An 18,100-nucleotide genomic window follows, 5' to 3' on the forward strand; every position below is an offset into this window, starting at 1 on the left:
TTGGTTGGCAACACCATTTTTATTTCTTTAATAATTTCTTGTTAGTTTGCCGCTATATTATACATTATTGAGCTTGTGTAGATCCTTTAGCGTATATTCATATGTGAAACAAGAATTTTCAAATCATTATATGCAGTTAATTGCCTTAATACTAAAATACTTGTTAAGAATTATAAAGCTAGATCGTAAAATGGCGAAGTCGGCGCCTGTGAACGATGTTCTTTGTAGCGCCGTGGAATATTTAGTGAAGCTTGGTACTAATCTACGAAGACGTTCTGAGACTCTAAAAGATAAACGGATAAAAAAAGATAAACTAAGAAATACGCTTGCCGTGCAAAAGGCTGCTAATAAGGTTTTGCTTTTATGCGAATTGTCGAAGAAATCGATTGTCACTGTTGAATCCAGTGTCAACACTATTTTGTCACAAATCAAAATTCTTCAAGGCAGTGCATATAGATATAGCGGGAACAGTTATAGTTCAGATAATAACTCCAATTACGAATATTTTGAATATAACTCTAGGCGGCTAAAAATTCGACAAAAGTTTAATTTAAAGCACTATACTTCTGCCAAAGTAGTAGCAACTACAATGCCAACTTCTCTAGCTAGCAAATATCCAGTGTTTTATGATTGTAAATTATTAAGATTGCGAAAGAGAGCTGAAAGAAATGAAGAAAATTCTAAATCCACAAATTCTGAAACATTTAAATCTGTTAAAGTTGTGTGTGATAGCGTTGTTGTATGTGGAGAAAATGAAAAAAGTAAGATCGCATATAGTTATAGTGATGAACTAAGTCAAAATCCTGTAGCTGATAGGGGAAAAAAAAAACCAACTAAGAGAAACCTAAGTTCATCTGAAGATGACTCAGAGAACTGTACAAAATCAATTAATGAAAATAATAGAAAAAAGGGTGAATTGGAAAGAGAGATTTGTAAAATTGGTAAGCCATATTCTAATATAGAAAATTCTCTCCAGAATAAACAGGATTTTTTACAAAATAATAGTGGAAAAAACTCTACTGTAAATGAAATAAAAAAAAATAATGGTACTGACAATTCTATCCAGACATCTATTAGTGTTGATGTAAAAGAGTCTTTAATAAATAAGACAAATCGGGAAGAAGAAGAAAATGATGACATTAAGTCTAACGAAGTGCACTTGAATGATGAAAGAGAGGAAGACAATTTTGAATCTCAGTCAGAAAATATTGCAATTACAAATAATTATGAAAGCGACAGAAGTGAAGACTCAAATTCTTCTAAAAAAACTTACATAAAATGTGTTAACATTAATAGGCTGCTAAGACCTGACAAAATACCAAAATATCTGCCACCAGTGGTAATAGAAAGTGACAGTGATGACAATCTTAACAAATACCCTAAGTCAAAAAGGAAATCAAAGCAAAAAAATATGAATTCAAGGTGCAATTTAACAACCTATACTCAATTCCAGAAAAAAGATATGCAGAATTTCAAACCATGCAAATTTAGTATACATATTATCAGATTGCCTAAATTGACACCTCAGTATTTAGTATCCCAAAATTTAAAAAAAATTATCCAAAATGAAAAAGTTTTATGTGAAATATCCCCAACACTTGTAACAGATATAATAAGTGACCATAGCCAAAAGTCAAATGATGGCAAAGACAAATTAAAGCCAAATGAAGACATCATATCAACTAAAACTTCTTTACTCCTTCACTCAGATTCAGAACTATCTGATGATGACACCAGAAATGTTAATGAAACAGTAAAAAAGCAACTTCTTTGTGACTCTGACTCTGATAAAGAAAACCCAAAAGAAGCTATACCTATAAATGAAACAATTGGACAAAATGTAGATAAGGATGAGTGTAATGAAGGCAGAGTTATAAAAAAGTCAAAAAGCATAGATACTGAAAGTAATAATATAGTCCAACAAAAAGAAAGAAAACTCGATCCACATAGAATTTTATTAACACCAGACATAACCAATGAAGATTGTGATTTATTGAATAAGTTAAAGAATTCTGTGGACAACAGAGATAACAATGAATGTATTGTTGAGTCACCAGAGTCAAAACAAATAAGAATCCTGGATAGTATAACAAAAAAAAAGTTACTATCTTCTTCATCAAGTTCAGACACAGAAGATGAACAGGTTAAAAAAACATATGATAGGATAAGAGAAGATTTACTTAAAGACAGTCCAGAAAAAGAATCGATAAATCATTCAGGATCAGAATTATCATCCAAATCAAATACAAGTGGGAATAGTGACACCAAATCAAAGAAACGCAAGTTAACTAAAATAAGAACATATGAAAATAGAAATAGCAAGGTTAGGATTACATAAACTTACATTAACTTTTATACTACACCTGGTCAGAAAATATATCATAGCTTTTTTCATCAAATGGTAGTAGTAGTAATGTATAACACGAGCAGGAAAATGATATGTAAAGTCATTGTTAACATGGTCTTCTCTTTTTACCTTTGAATAAGAAAGGAATGAATGAGATTTTGTTTTTATTCTCATTGTAGGTGTAGTATAAAGCACTATGTATATATCCAAAGTAAGTGTGATTCCGACTGAGGGTGTAAGTTAAGGCACATCATTGTGTGCATCTAATTACCACAATACAGCTGAGCCTACACAACAATCACTTTTCCTTGATGTACAATGTATTATAGTGGACTCTTGACAATTCATATATGTAATTTAGGTCAGATTTTATCCTGTCCTATCGGTGCTGATTCCTAAATTTTATATTCTCCTATATGTATTTAAGAAATAACACTAGGCCATTTAAAATTTTGGTAACAGCACATAGCAGAGGACCAGGGGGCTGATATAGGATTCATTTATCTCTATCTATAAGATAAATATTGTTACAGATAGTAAAGTTTTATTAAATAGTAAAAATATTCTGTATTTTTATTTCTGCAACATGAGAGATTTTTATTAAGAAAATATAACTTACAGATGGATTCTAATGATAAAACGAGCAGCAGCAGTGATGATACAAATAATGAAGATAAAGCAATAAATGGGTAACTAGAGTAATGACTTGGAATTTAATTAATGGGTTTTAAAGATATTAAATCGGACTGCATGTCTGTATGTAAAAAATAAAGCTTTCTTGTTACAATAAAAAATTTGTTCAATGTTGAAGTTGCAATATTTTAACACTAAAATATGGGTATTATTTTCATAATTTATATTATTTCATTAAAAGCTACCATTGTTCCATACATTTTGTGATGACACATAAATTATCGGTGAAGGGTTTGTTTTTATTATTAAGGAAGTATTGTTAATCAAAAGAATATAAGTGGATCTATTTTATTCAAAGTGTTCAATAGCAGAATATTTGTTATAGAGGAACAAAATCTGCAGTGTGTGCTTATCTAGAAATCTAGGACAATTGAGTCATCAATATTAATTATTAATTGTATGTAGAAACAACTAGTCTTTATTTAATAATTGTAACCATGGTTTCAAAGAAAATATTTTTAATTGTGGGATGTATTGTCCGACTTAAATTCTAATAAGTAGAGTTCCAAATAAGTATGTATTATGTTTACACAAACCAAAAGTCATTGACATGATCCTTTTTGGTTTTAAACAGGTTCCAACTTTCATTTTCAATTAGCAAACTGTCTGTTTCTCCAAAAACCATTTTTAAAGATATAGGTATCCAAGTATATGTATCTAACATACACATATATACTTAAATGATTTTATTTAACATGTTTAAATTTTTTAAACAAAATTTATTCATCCAGCACTACAATATATGGATCTTGGCCTCAGATTGCATTGGTTTCTTTTTGATAATTGTTATGTCATAGCCAAGTAGGTGATCACTGATCAGCCGTGTGCGATACATGTCATAAATTTTGGATTCAAGTCGTGCCGGTTTCCTTCACCGTACGAGCGTGTGTACCAGCCGACCATGTACTATCTCAGGGATGAGGCACGCTGAAGCCTACACTAGGGCGACACTGTTTTCAATTAATTAATCGTTTGTTTATTTAATCCCTTACAAAATTATCCTTATTTTTGTCCATCGAACAGCTTAGCTGTAGTATTAACTGTATCCATTTTTGTAAACCAATGATTTCCGTTTATAACTCAATTATTAATACCGAGTGAGGTTTAACTTAAACTGTAATATGTCCAGGTTAACGAACCTCCGTACGTTGAAGAGGTCTCGCTGTCAGCGGACCGAAAAACGCGATCTCCTGCACGAGAACAGAATGGCCAAAATGCCAAAAGTGCCTGTGATCGGTGAAGAGCATTTGTTGGAACCAGAATCCAGCTCAGATGTCCCGTCTCCTGCCGCTAATGAGGACTGCGAAGGTAAAGTTAATAGGAATGGTATTGATAGTGTTATATACTTATAGTCACTGCGAGGTGTAACAGATTGTGTAGTTTCCGTGCTTAAAAAAGTCTATATTAATAGAAGAAGAAACCTTTTTATTGGACAGGAGGGTTACCTATCCTCTAATAAATTTTCATGGATCTACAACACTTCTGGTTGCGTGCGTTGCCAGCCTGTAAGATAGTGATACACTCCTCTCTTGAAGGCCCCTAAGTTGCAATTATTAATAATATATAAATATATACAGTTAGTTGTTTGTCCCGGATTCGATTTCCATTATTGAGAAAAAAAAGATATAGACATAATTCTTTTGATAAGTTGAAAGGTCAAAAGGTAGTGTAAGGATATTAAAGAAAAGTAATATATAATTTTATCTTTCGAATATCGTCAAACATACGAAAACATTAAGAAAACACTTTTTAAACGGATGAAGCTATGTATTATTATTATAAACAGCGTGCGTGGTCACGGTGACCACGTGTAAAGTACGCGAAACGTCGGAAAAATAAATTTAAAATGATGTAAATAATTATAAGTTTATAATAATAATACATAGCTTCAATCCGTTTAAAAAGTGTTTTCTTAATGTGTAAAAGCCATGTTAACAAAAAACAATAATACGAAAACATTTTACCTAAATACTAAACACAAAAATGAGGACTAACGTTTTTCAGGTTAAAAATAGCGAATTTTGATGATTTATACTTTTAGTTTATTTATAATGTAATAATTTATAATGTAAAATAATAAATAACATATAATTATTAAGTGAGAGCGCATGTGTGTTGGCATATAGGTGACTGGCCGTGGATTAATTCGTTTGAAGCGAGATATAGCTTTGTAGAGAAAAAGAAAAGTTCCATTCAGAAATTTCCTAAAATTCGCCCAATTGAAGTATTTCCGAACCATTTCGGCTTGAGAGTCTTTCAGTACCAATCCTTAAATGTCCAACGCCAAAAGCTTTTTAGTAATAAAAGCGTCCACGGGCGACGGTATCACTTTACATCAAAGCCTGTTTCACCCGGTTATATAAAAAACAAACAAACATTTATATATAGTGTACTGTTAAGTTTTTCGGAAAAATCGTTTAGGGTTGGATGGATGACATGCTTACAAAAAATCTTATGACATAATTTTATTTATAGAACTGCCATCGGTCGCTGTGCCTGGGTTAAATGGAGACAATGATTCACTGGCTAAAGAAGACTTATTAGGTGATAGTAGTGATACCTCGACGTCGCAAACTGAACATAAAAATTCACAGGTAATTCAGAAATTGAATTCTGACTTCTGTAATAAATGTATTGGAGTCATAGTTCTCGCATATAACTTGGTAGGCATATACGCCTGCTTTACTATCTTGATTTTGGAACTGGTTAATTTACATCTTCCTGTAAATGTTGTTTGTATATAGTTAATAGGCCGGCAACGCACTCGCGAGCCCTCTGGTATTGAGAGTGTCCATGGGCGGTGGTATTACTTAACATCAGAGCTTCCTGCCCGTTTTCCCCCTGTTCTAAAAAAAAAGTTAACACTTTTTAAATTTAAATTTATCTAAATAATTATAAGTTAAGAAAAACACCTTTTGAACGGATTAAAGCTATGTTATTAGTATTAAAAACTTATAGTTATTTACATAATTGTAAATTTTAATTTTTTTCCGACGTTTCGCGTGCTTTTCAGCGTGCGTGGTCACGGTGACGGAAGAAATTTAAAATTTAGAATTATGTACTTAAATAACTATAAGTTTTTAATAATAAAACATAGCTTTAATCCGTTTAAAAAGTGTTTTCAAATTTGGATGTTACACTAATTAAGTTCGGTGGCGGTTGTTGTATGGATTTGCTATAATATAATAGATATGTTAAATGAAACACTTGAAAGCTCGGTAACAGCTAGCTTTATGCGCGGTTCACATTATTCCAGTCCAGTACTCCAGTGAGTCATTCCAGTCCAGTGCTGGACTGAAATGGAACGTCCACATTATTCCAGTCATTCAAAAGCTGTTAGATCGGTAACACTACAGTGACAATGCTTTCAAGAAAGAAGTTTAGAAATTGTTTTAAAACTGTTCAATTATTACTGTTAGAAGAAGTAGTGGAAGAAGAACTAAAAAGAAAAAAGCTGATTTGGGTGAGAAATTGGATAAGCGAAAGAAATGAAAAAGGAGGCGCATGCCTTTGTGTTTATAAAATTCGGAAATGATATCCCACAAACACATGTTCTCTGTACAAAGAAACAAATTGAAGAAGTGGTTTTCAGTTAACTTCATTGTTCAGAATTACCTATAAAATTCCATAAAATAACAACAATGTGTGTTCAATGTTAAACGTGTATTCAAGCACTGGATTGGCCGTTCACACTATTCCAGTGGCGCTGGATTGGGTTAGCTGGAATGAAAAATAGACCGTCATTCCAGTCAACTGGACTGGATTGATCACTAGAATTTACATTTCCAATGCAGGTTTACATTATTCCAGTAGCATTTCAGTTTAGCGCTGGAATACTAATAATGTGTAATAATAATGTGAACCGGGCATTAATTGTTTAAAACATGAGCTTCTAACTGAGACAGCATTGCGACGCTGGATTGACAAAAAACTAACTTGGTGTACTGAATAATTCGTGGATCTAAGTGACATCTATGTTATTGGACATTATCGGAAACGAAAATGTTGAGTTGCAATTCATGTATGAAAAAATATTGAAGGGCTCACTTTGGCTTCATGAGTGCTTACATTATGTTCACGCTTCTAATTATTAACTAATATATATATGTAACTTACCTATCGTTAGGTTACATAACTTCCTAAACAATTATCTAGAGCAGTATTTCCAGACGCTTTTTTGGCATGCCCCATTGGCGTTCTACATTTTTAAATTTATTTTTTACTTAAGACACTTAAACGGTTGGTTTAAGAATGAAATTACTAGGAATGTTTTCAAATGATAACTGAAATTCAAATCATAAATAAATTTAAATGTTCTATATTAATTTGGTGAGATCATTGCGTTTGATGCTCGCTGTACAGAGATGTTATATTAGGTTGCAATTAAGTTTCAGTCTTAATGGTTGTTTTATATACAGCCGATTTTAGCCAGTGGGACGTGGGCCCCGCTGGGAATCAATAATCTAGAGTTATTGCTCCTACCTAGCTTAGTAAAAAAAATCTATAGTGGTGTTTTTTACAAATTATTATATGTATAAGAATTCTCTCATTAGAAGCCTTTATGTAATAATAACTTTGAATCAGAGTATTAGTAGGTGCTATGCTAGTTAACAAAATAAAAAATACATAATATGTTGCTTATGCCTTAGAAAGGTTTTTTGCTTTAATAACATTACGAACAATATGAAGAAAATTTTAGTTATATCCCTTTAGTCCATACGGACTGGAATACTGCAGCAAGACACAATATATCTGCTTGTTAATGTCAAACTTCAAATAGAAAAATTGTTTGATCGCTCTTTAACATAGATTTAAGTGTTTGGCTTTCTAGAATAAGATATACGTAATAAAAGTTTTATTAAAAAAACGAACTTATATAATAATAAAGTTAAATTTCGTAAAATTTGATATTGCCTAATGCCTATTTATAACAAAACTTATCAATGTTGGTTCAGTAACAATTCTTGGTTGCTTAGTTGTGGCAGATACACGGAAACATAATTATTTCTTCTTTTTTTAGGAGGATAAAGGAAATTCAGAGGAGGAAAAGTAAGTAATTTTTTAATAATAATACATAAATAGTTGGCCTAGTGGCTTCAGCTTGCGACCCAATCCCTGAGTTCGTCAAATTTCGTGTCTGTCAATGGACTTTGTCATTAAATTATATATATAATTTTACTCTACTAGTTATTATAGTTATTAATAAATTGCAAGACGATAGTGAATACATAATAATATAATATAATTAATTTATTAAAGCAGACAATCATAAGTATACATGGTTATTATTGTGATAGTAACAATATTGTCCTAAATATTATACTAGTAGTAGTAGTACATAGATGGGACAAACTGTTACAGACTACAAATTTGTCTTAAATAATTTGGTAGAATTTACAATTATAACTTCTCAGTCGTATTCTTCATTGCTGAAGGTCTTGCGTGGTCGTGAAGTGACACGTAAGATTCCTGCTACCCTGCTAGTGATATTACCTTTGTTGAGTCCGTAGCTTCCTTTAGCGTAGCTGTTATCGGTGGGAATCGGTACTTGGTCACACCAGCGCGTTGGTGATCTGCTTCGCGGTTATTTATAAATTTCTTTAAAATAATTTTACTTGTAAATGTGATGTGTGTGATGATAATCATCATCATTTATTATATGCAGAGGTTTATTAGATATAAGGGCCTCCTCGACGTCCGTCGTTCCACAACTTTCTAAGGCAGTTTTTGCTGCGCACCACCGCTATGTGGAACCAGCTCACTGAAGTATTTCCGGACCAATTCGACTTAGGGTCCTTCAAGTAAAGAGCGTACCAACTCTTGAAAGGCCGGCAACCCTTTGCGAGCCTTTTATGTTAGTGTCCATGTGCGGCGATATCCCTTAACATCAGGTGAGCCTCCTGCTCGGTTGCTTCCTATTACAATAAAAAAACAATTATTTAATTCGTTACCGTATAAATCAAAATATTCGCGTGTTTAGTCAATTTAAGAGGGCATTAAAGATAACAACCAGAATTAACCCAGATTATAATTAGGACGGCTGTCAGATGGCAAAGTGCATTTATTTCTTTAGAAATTTATATAAGACATAGACATAACATTTATTACTAACACACACACTGTTCCACAGCGCTGGTCATTCTGCCAGAGACCACAGCAGCTAGTTTGCGCGTCAGTCGCAAAAAAACAAATTAGAATCTAATACTCAGTAGAAACAAATGATAATAATAATAATAATAGTAACAGTTAGCAGTGTAAGCAATGAAGAAAAAAAAATGTAAATTAAATTAAAAATAAGAATAATTGTTGAAGAATAAGTAGATAAGTAAATATTTTTGGGCGGATTAAAAACTATATAAATGATCATGTTTCACTTATAATTAATGTTATCACAAGTCAACTTAATATTTGTTTGGTAATACATTTTTATGAAATTCCTAACAAATATTATTTAACAAGAACGAAATATCATGAACTGAAATTTTCAATTAAACTTTTAAAGATTATTGGGAACTTCCTAATAAAGGTGTTCATTATTTTGAAAATGTACTTTGAACCGTTTTTTTATTTCAGTCTTAAATTAAAACGTCGCAAAGCGAATGCAATATCGTCCGATTCGGAGGCGGGTTCCTCGCGAAGAAAGGATCACAGAATGAGTGATTTCGAGGATTCGGAAGATGATGGCTTGGAACCGGTTAAGAGGAAACGGAAGAAAAATAAACGGTTGGACGAAGATAGTGAGGGTTCTGGCTCTAGTGATGGGTGAGTATATTGTTTGTAATACCATTTCTTTATCTAAATATCAGTAGGGAATTAGTGTATCGTATTAAAATATAATTAAGAAAACACTTTTTAAACGGATTGAAGCTATTAAAACTTATAATTATTTACATAATTTTTCGACGTTTCGCGTGCTTTACAGCGTGCATGGTCACGGTGACTGAAGACAAAAGGAATGTCAAAAGTATCATAGCTGACGACGACGCGAAACGTCGAAAAAAACTTGGCAACAAATACATACAGTGGATTATATTGAGTACCCTAAGGACCATATTCTAAAGCGTACCTCAAGTCATAATCTCGTTTTGAGCGCTGTCAAATATTTTATATATTATCCTACATGCATAGTATATTAGTATAGTATTATATAGTTCTTAAAACAAGATTTCGGTGTGTGACGTTACAGAATACATTATATGTATTATAAAGTATATATTTTAAAACTATAAATTAAAAAAAAAACAGTTAAGCTATTAACAAAACTCATCAATATTGGTTCAGCCATCATATTGCAAATCCTTGAAAGCTGTCAATACGAGTATGTCAAATGACATACATGTAAAATGGTTTGACAGATTCTAATGTATTGGCCTTAATAGGTTATTTTTTTTATTAAAGTCTTCTAAATTCGATACTATTGTTACACCAATCTCATACCCTTGTTATAATACTAAAAATGCTTTTTGCAGCAAAAAAAAGAGACGACGAATAAAGAATATAGATGACAGTGAAGGATCAGGTTCAGAAACGGAGAACGAAGGTCGGAATAAACACGGCAGAAAGAATATTCGCAAGGTAATAAAAACTTGTGGACAATTTTTTTTTTTATGTATATGGATTCATCAGTAAGAGCAGTGTTGACATAGTGGCCAGTGTGCGTACTCTCATCCCTGAGGTCGTAGCTTTTGAGCTTTTGCTTTTGAGGCTGTGCACCATTTCGGTTTACGTGCGCATTGACCTCTGTGAAAGAAAAAATCGTGAGGAAACCGGCTTGCCTTAGACCCAGAAAGTCGACAGCGTGTGTCAGGCACAGAAGGCTGATCACCTATAAGATTGACTGATGAAACAGATACAGAAATCTGAGCGCCAGATTTAAAAATTATGTAGCGCCATCTACAATATGCTTATAAGTCACTGCGATGACATCATACCCTGAAACGCGCTAGCGAAGTGATTCCGATTAACTATATATAGAACTTCTTGACCTTAGCCATATCAGGGCCTCTAGGCCAGTTAGCTCAAAGTGGAGCCTCTCTCTCTCAAAGATCAAAGTATCTGTTCACCATCTTTCCTCCACAAAAAACAGAATAATGAAAACACCAGCTTCCTCCGTTTGACCAAATTCGGCCTAGGGCTTGAAAAATCGTCACCAATGTATTACTGGTGACTGGTCGTCTTGATTCTCTCTACGCAAAAACATTGCGTCTCTAACCGTAATTCTACAAAGTGTACCATGGCGTGTGTTGTAATGTGTAACGTAACGTTTCACAAAAGACCCCCCCCTCCCAAAATTCGTTACGTAATACTTGAACGCTCCCTTGTTTAGATTGATACCTCCTGTCTCATTTCATCACCGTACGAGCCGTATTAACTCAAAATTTCATCCGCATCAACTTGATGGCTTTATTAAAAAAAAGAGTATACTAAAGGCAACACATAAAAACGTGTGTACACCGGCTGTGACAGCCTTTTTCTAGCCCATAGGTACATTTATCCTTCTCGGCTTGTTTGTAATTTATACTATAAAAAATAAATTATTTCTATACACATAATTATCAGGAAAAATTCACTTTTTTGCTTCAGTCATTTGCAAATTAATCTGCAGACACTTGAATATGAACTGGTAATACTTGAACTTACCTATCCTACATGTATATGTGATTGACTTCTTCAAAATTTACAAATAGAAAGGCAGCGTTGGATCTAAATATTTATACAGAGCTGTTTAAACATCAGTTTTTATTTATTTATTATTTACTAGTAATCTTACAGCTAACATACACATTATAAAACAAAACACTTAGTCAATACAGAAAGCCAAAACAGATTACATAGATTAACAATATATATGTAACAGAAAACAAGTAAGTACATTTACAGACAAAATATATTTAAAAAAAATTCAACTAAAGAAAACTAAATTATTAATATTATTGCGTTTCAGGTTATGGGTAAAAATCAACTTGAAGAAGCCACCAAGAAAGCGGCCCGAGAGGAGAAGGAAAGAATCGCTCGAATCACAGAAAGGCAAAAATTGGTAAGAATATTTAATAACTTAATTCTACCAATTCTTTAAAGGCCGGCAACGCACTCGCAAGCCCTCTGGCATTGAGAGTGTCCATGGGCGGCGGTATCACTTAACATCAGGTGAGCTTCCTGCACGTTTGCCCCTGTTCTATAAAAAAAATGTGTAAATTAGTAATTTTGTTAAGTCCTAACTGTATATCTTAATATACTTAATATATTAGAAATCATAAAAATTATACAATTTTCCTAACCTACATAGTTATAATAAAAATCATTCAAAATTAATGAAAAGAAAATTAAAACAAATTTAAAAAGTTGGGTCCCTGTGGCAGTGTACCGTTAACGCTGGCAGCATTTCCTCGCTGTATTGCGATACTTATTCGTTGAGCGAGGAAATACCAGCTCTGAGGTCACCAGTTCTATTTCTTCTTCTATTATTCTACCAGGAGCCAACTTAAATCTTTAATTAGCGCCTGTGCACTTGAACCCCACGCCCCAAGAGTCTCTTCTCCAATGGGAACAAAAGCGAAGTTGGAGAAAAGACTTGAGTCAGAATATTTGAGCCGTTTATTACTTTCCGCCTGCTCTGCGGTTGTTCCAGCTTTTTTGCTTGTCCGAGGGCTGTGAGACGGCAAACGTGTCCACAAAACTCAAAATAACTTTATTCATATAACAAGTAAACTTATGAACGTCAGAAAAGAACTTAAATTTATTCCAACTTTACATTTACTACCAGTTTGCAAGTCAAGAAGAACTAGCTGGAAATTATCTGCCACTCTTTTTAATCGCCAAGTTTTGAGTCATACCAATTGTTTGAACTGGAGCAAATCAATCCCAAGGATCATATATATATATATAGATATCAATAAATAGGAATCATATAAATATTCTTCAAATTTATAAAAAGCTTTATTTATAATTTACGCAAACTTATATAATGAACTTTGCCTCAGGGCTTTAAAAGTTTCATATTAGATTATTAGATTTGTTCTCATTTGCATATTCAAATTTACTTTAATTACTTATACTGTAAGTAACGGCCTAATTGGTTCTTTCAAATTCAACAAAATAACTGGAACGACTTAAATATAGCGACTATATATATTTTGTCTATATTTCAGTACAATAACCTGCAATTTGATGAGTCTGGTAAACCTGATGAAGTGGTATTGGATAAAGTCATACTCGATTTTGATCCTGATACAAAGGAACCGACTATTGAGGTCGATAAAGGACTTGTCAGGAAACTTAAACCTCATCAGGTAAGTTAATAATGGCGAATGAGGACTAAGTTATGGTCCTTCAAGCGTTTCTATTGTTAAAAGGCTGGCAACGCACTTGTGAGCCTTCTGCGCCAAAAAACTGATTTAGTCTTTAATGAATATGGTTCGTTAAATGACAAAAAAATTAAGACGAGCTAAACGAATCATAGACGAGAATTTACTTAGGTCAATATCGCCGTTAAGTTGCCTACCTTTCAGCTTTCTGTAGTACTCCGGAGAAATATGCAACCTGATTCCGTCATCTTTCAAACTACGCTCGTCTAGAAGCACGCCTTTGTCGTTCACATCCTCAAGCGGACACGATTTGGATCAATTCTTGTGAAAACAGCGAAAGCCAACTTCAAATTTTCCTAAAGAATACAACATGGTTTCTATCAAGCGACGGCTAAATAGGCATCTCTTAGACACGCCTATCCTCCAATAGGCCGCACCTGAGAAATATCGCTCCATATATATTGAATTCATCATTGGCGGTCATAGTGGGCTCATTTGGCCATCTAATATAAGAATGTAATCAACCCTGTGCCCTGACCTAAGCCGATTTTTTGGATCAAAGGCAAGGTTTCCTTGGTGCCCAGCCGGGGATAGAATCTACTTCAAGGAAGAGAGAGACGCACGTTAAAGCCTCTACATCAGAAAATGATCAAAAAATGACTTAAAACTAATACAGGAAATAAATAAATCAATGGTCAATTGACTCGATCATTTACTTATAATTCTTGCATTCCCTGACATGTATATGACGTATATATTTTAATTTCAGGCAAACGGTATAAAGTTCATGTGGGACGCTTGCTTTGAGAGCGTTAAACGAATCAAGAAGGGCAAAGGGTCTGGTTGTATATTAGCGCATTGTATGGGACTCGGGAAGACGTTACAGGTAATATTCATGACATTCAATTAATGTTCAATTTGGTCATAGACTAGTTATTAAGGCTGGCCATGAGTATGGTGTTCTATTTGAAAAAACATTTAAGTTCATGACTGAGTATTGAATTCAAAAATTTATATAAAACATTTCTAATTTGAATATCTAGACAAAACAATTTCCTAGCCAAGAAGACGTAACACGCTTGTAAACAAACTTTAACGTGTTAATTGGTATTCTCACAAAGCTGTCTTTCATAAAATTAAATAACTTTTAAGATTAGACAGGCGAAGATATAGCATGCTACGTCATCAATACGACTTATCTGGGACCGTTGTGTTACGTCACTCATAATCAAAAATTGTTACTATTAGTCACTTGTTATTTTTCATCATTTTAAAGTCACGATATACAGTCGTGGTCAACTAATTAGGGACATGCAAGATAGTGAAGAACAATAACCGGTTATGTACATACAAATATAAAACCCTATTGATTTCTCAGTAACTATTATTTGCATAATTTGGTCCGATTATTATGCTTTAAATGGCTGTAAATAAAAGAATAAATAAATAGAAAAAAGTATTTAATATCAAAGGTTGAATATGTATTCAATTTTAAGGTATAATTCTGTAGCTGGACATTTAATTAAGGACAGTAAACTATAATGAAAAATAGAGTTAAACAAAACTAATAATCTGCAGTATTATAATATCTTTAACAGCTGCATTTTATTACGGGTAAAATCAGTACCCAGTAGCAAAACCATTGTTAGTAATTACCGCTTGACACCGATGTGGCATAGACATTATCAGTTTCTGGCATGTTTCGACAGGAATGTTTGCCCATGCCTCACAAAAAGCTTCATTAAGTTCATCTAAAGTTGTGGTACGATAAGTGGCTACTTTTTTCTTGATTTCGTGCCAAAGGTGCTCGATTGGGTTAAGGTCCGGGCTATTTGCTGGCCAATCTAACACCGATACTGACTGACTGGTAAGAAACGACTTGACTGAACGGGCGGTATGTTTCGGGTCGTTATCATGCTGGAATGTCCATATAATAGGGAGATGCTCCTCAGCATAGGGAAGCATCGTTTCCTCCAATATTGCCTTGTACTGATGTTGGTCTAAGTTACCCTGAACTTTCCTCACAGATCCCACGTCCAGAAAATGAACCCCACATTTTAATGTTTCCACCGCCATGTTTCACCTGCTTTTTTGTGAATCTTGGATTCATTTCCGCTTTTACTGGACGGCGTACGTATTGCCTTCCATCTGAAGAAATCAAATTAACCTTGGTCTCGTCATATTTACGTGCAAACGCCAAACGAGCATTTCTATGTTCTTTCTTCAACAACGGTAACTTTGCGAGCCACTCTTCCGAATAACCCTGCTTCTACCAGACGTCGTCGAACGGTCCTCGCTGAGACACCAGCTCTTTCGTCTGTCCCAAACACTTCGTGTTTAATTAAAATAGAGCCTAGAAACGGATCGTTCTTAGCTAACCTGGTTATCATTCTATCTTCTTGCGGAGTTGTTTTTCTCGATCTTTTTGTTCTGGGCACATTTAAATCTGTGTTATTGCGTCTGACATGTTGCACTGCATTGTATACCATAGTTTTTGAACAATTTAAATGTTCTGCTATCCTTCGGTATGGCCAACCATACTCGACAACAAACTTCATGATAATTTTTCGTAGTGTTGGATCGCAACTTTTATTTTTACCCATTTTTCTTAAAAATATTTTTCAAAACTTAAAATAAATATCGGGATTGCCGCCAAAACAACCACGATACAATAAGAGAAGAAGTAAAAAAGTATTGAGATTCAAATTTTGAAAATAGAACGCAATATCTCAGTGTCCCTAATTAAATGGCCAGCCAGCATTATTTGAACAAATAGCACTACGATAATCTATCAGCTATACTGTAAAGAGGTTTAATGTTTAAGAAGTTGTTATTGTTTGTATAATCGGGCACATAAATGACTAATTATACTTACATGTAAGAGATATGGAATATGGTTTAGACTCGTTGGAAAATAAAAAATAAATTCACAATTCGCTTTAACCAAAGAGTGTCCCTAATTAGTTGACCACGACTGTATATCATTTTAATGTAACGAAAATATAATTATTATATTTTTCATACTGTCTAGCTATTACTCTCGATAATTTCTTTTTTTCGTTCCCTTGAAAAATAGTCATTGAAATAAAATCAATGTAAATCCCCTTGGTAATTTGAAAAGTTGAAGGAATGTCATTTTACTCGGCACAACATGCGATCATTTGAAGTCCGATCTTTTCCTACTCCGGCCGGCTCAACTCGACAATTTGAAGAGTTCATCAATTGTTTTTTTTTTTAATATCTGGTTAATGATAGACTGAAGTCGCTCACAAAAAAAAACGACTGAACTGTTTTCGAAATAACAATGTGTGAATTGTATTTAATTTTTAATATATAATAATATAGAAATATTAAATCACTATATTTGATCAAACTCTTACATACTTCCTCTCTAGTAAATCTTTATTTTTTAACTCTTGGTAATTAGAAATTTATCTCTGGTCCCTTGAGTTTCAAATTATCGAGAGTCGATTGTATATATGTCGCAGCCAACTAGCTTAATTAGCCGTTCAATTAACAGCCTAGCCGTTTAACTAGCGGCCTGAATGATATTCAGCCATTTGATAAAACAGCTAGCCAAATGACTTGGATCGATGGCGTTTCATTACTTGCTGTAACTGTGAACTAATTTAAATTTAGTTCCACTTTCTGCCTCTCAAACTCGAAACGAAACTCTTCTAACTGACAATATGGCGTCGGCAAATCACAACTTTGATGGTGTTTCCCAAAGTTTCATGAAAAACAACAACTACATTTGAACGAATTTGACTTAGGCAATTTAATATTAAAAGAAATATATTTTATGTCATATGTTTCATCTATTTATTTCTGCCAAATAATGACTGTATCGTACGATTTGCCTAAGCATTAGCCAGTTTATTAAATGTTGTAACAAAAACTACGGCTGATTATCTTTCAGGCCGTTAATTAAACGGCTAATTAAGCTAGTCGGCTGTGACATATATGTTAACTATATCCATCCCTTTCTCATGTATCACACATTCGACAGGTTGTCTCACTAACTCACACGCTGCTAACTCATAGTGACCTCACAAGCGTGAATCGTGTATTGGTCGTGTGTCCGCTATCAACTGTATTGAATTGGGTAAATGAGTTCAAAATGTGGTTAAAACACTCGGAAACCGACTATGAAGTGGATGTCTATGAGTTATCTAGGTAAGACCTGTTACCATAAAATAATGTTAAAAAAACATTGGCGCTTACAACCTTTAAGTAGGTGATCAGCCTTCTGTGCCTGACACAGTCGAACTTGAGTTTAAGGCATGCAGGATGCACAAAGTTTTCTTTAACCATAGGGGCGCGAAGTGAAATAGAAGTCCATTATTTCCCGAGGTTCGAACCTACGACATTCATTAATAAATTATACATAATTTTGAGATTGTTATAACGAAGTCATTTCACTGTGCAGACTCCAGTATGTAAAAATCCAATACCTTTTTGTTTTTAAAAAGGATCCAAGAGAATTCTATGCAATAATAATATATTTTTATAAAAAAAATTTATATTAATAGGTTCAAACAAAACTCTGATCGAGCATTTCAATTGTCGCAATGGTACCAACACGGCGGCGTGTGTGTGCTCGGTTACGAGATGTTCCGGAATCTATCTTCGGACAGTAATAAAAAATTCAAGAAGAAAATGCTCAAAAACTTCCAAGAAAGTCTTGTTGATCCAGGTAATATTTAAAAATATATATTAAGTTGGATTTAGAATTACGTCGTCCGAATTTGATGAT

General features: G+C 33.6%; 2 protein-coding genes across 4 annotated transcripts in view; both read left to right on the top strand.

Annotated features, from left to right (window-relative positions):
* Positions 1-18,100, top strand: part of LOC123714746 (transcriptional regulator ATRX homolog) — a 36,016-nt gene that overhangs the window by 972 nt on the left and 16,944 nt on the right. For 2 of the 3 annotated variants that reach the window (XM_045669223.1, XM_045669224.1), the window contains exons 2-12: positions 2,969-3,036; positions 4,170-4,348; positions 5,516-5,634; positions 8,061-8,089; positions 9,614-9,802; positions 10,510-10,615; positions 11,985-12,077; positions 13,189-13,329; positions 14,114-14,230; positions 17,354-17,520; positions 17,877-18,040. In XM_045669223.1, coding sequence (XP_045525179.1) covers positions 2,969-3,036; positions 4,170-4,348; positions 5,516-5,634; positions 8,061-8,089; positions 9,614-9,802; positions 10,510-10,615; positions 11,985-12,077; positions 13,189-13,329; positions 14,114-14,230; positions 17,354-17,520; positions 17,877-18,040 — 1,372 coding nt within the window. The remainder of the gene's footprint in view (positions 1-2,968; positions 3,037-4,169; positions 4,349-5,515; positions 5,635-8,060; positions 8,090-9,613; positions 9,803-10,509; positions 10,616-11,984; positions 12,078-13,188; positions 13,330-14,113; positions 14,231-17,353; positions 17,521-17,876; positions 18,041-18,100) is intronic. The other variant, XM_045669225.1, reaches the window with a different exon arrangement.
* Positions 12-2,904, top strand: LOC123714747 (putative uncharacterized protein DDB_G0282133). The gene has a single exon (XM_045669226.1). The coding sequence runs from the start codon at positions 131-133 to the stop codon at positions 2,336-2,338; it is 2,208 nt and encodes a 735-aa protein (XP_045525182.1). The 5' UTR covers positions 12-130; the 3' UTR covers positions 2,339-2,904.

This window comes from Pieris brassicae, chromosome 9 (genome assembly GCF_905147105.1).
Source record: "Pieris brassicae chromosome 9, ilPieBrab1.1, whole genome shotgun sequence".
Lineage (NCBI taxonomy): Eukaryota > Metazoa > Arthropoda > Insecta > Lepidoptera > Pieridae > Pieris > Pieris brassicae.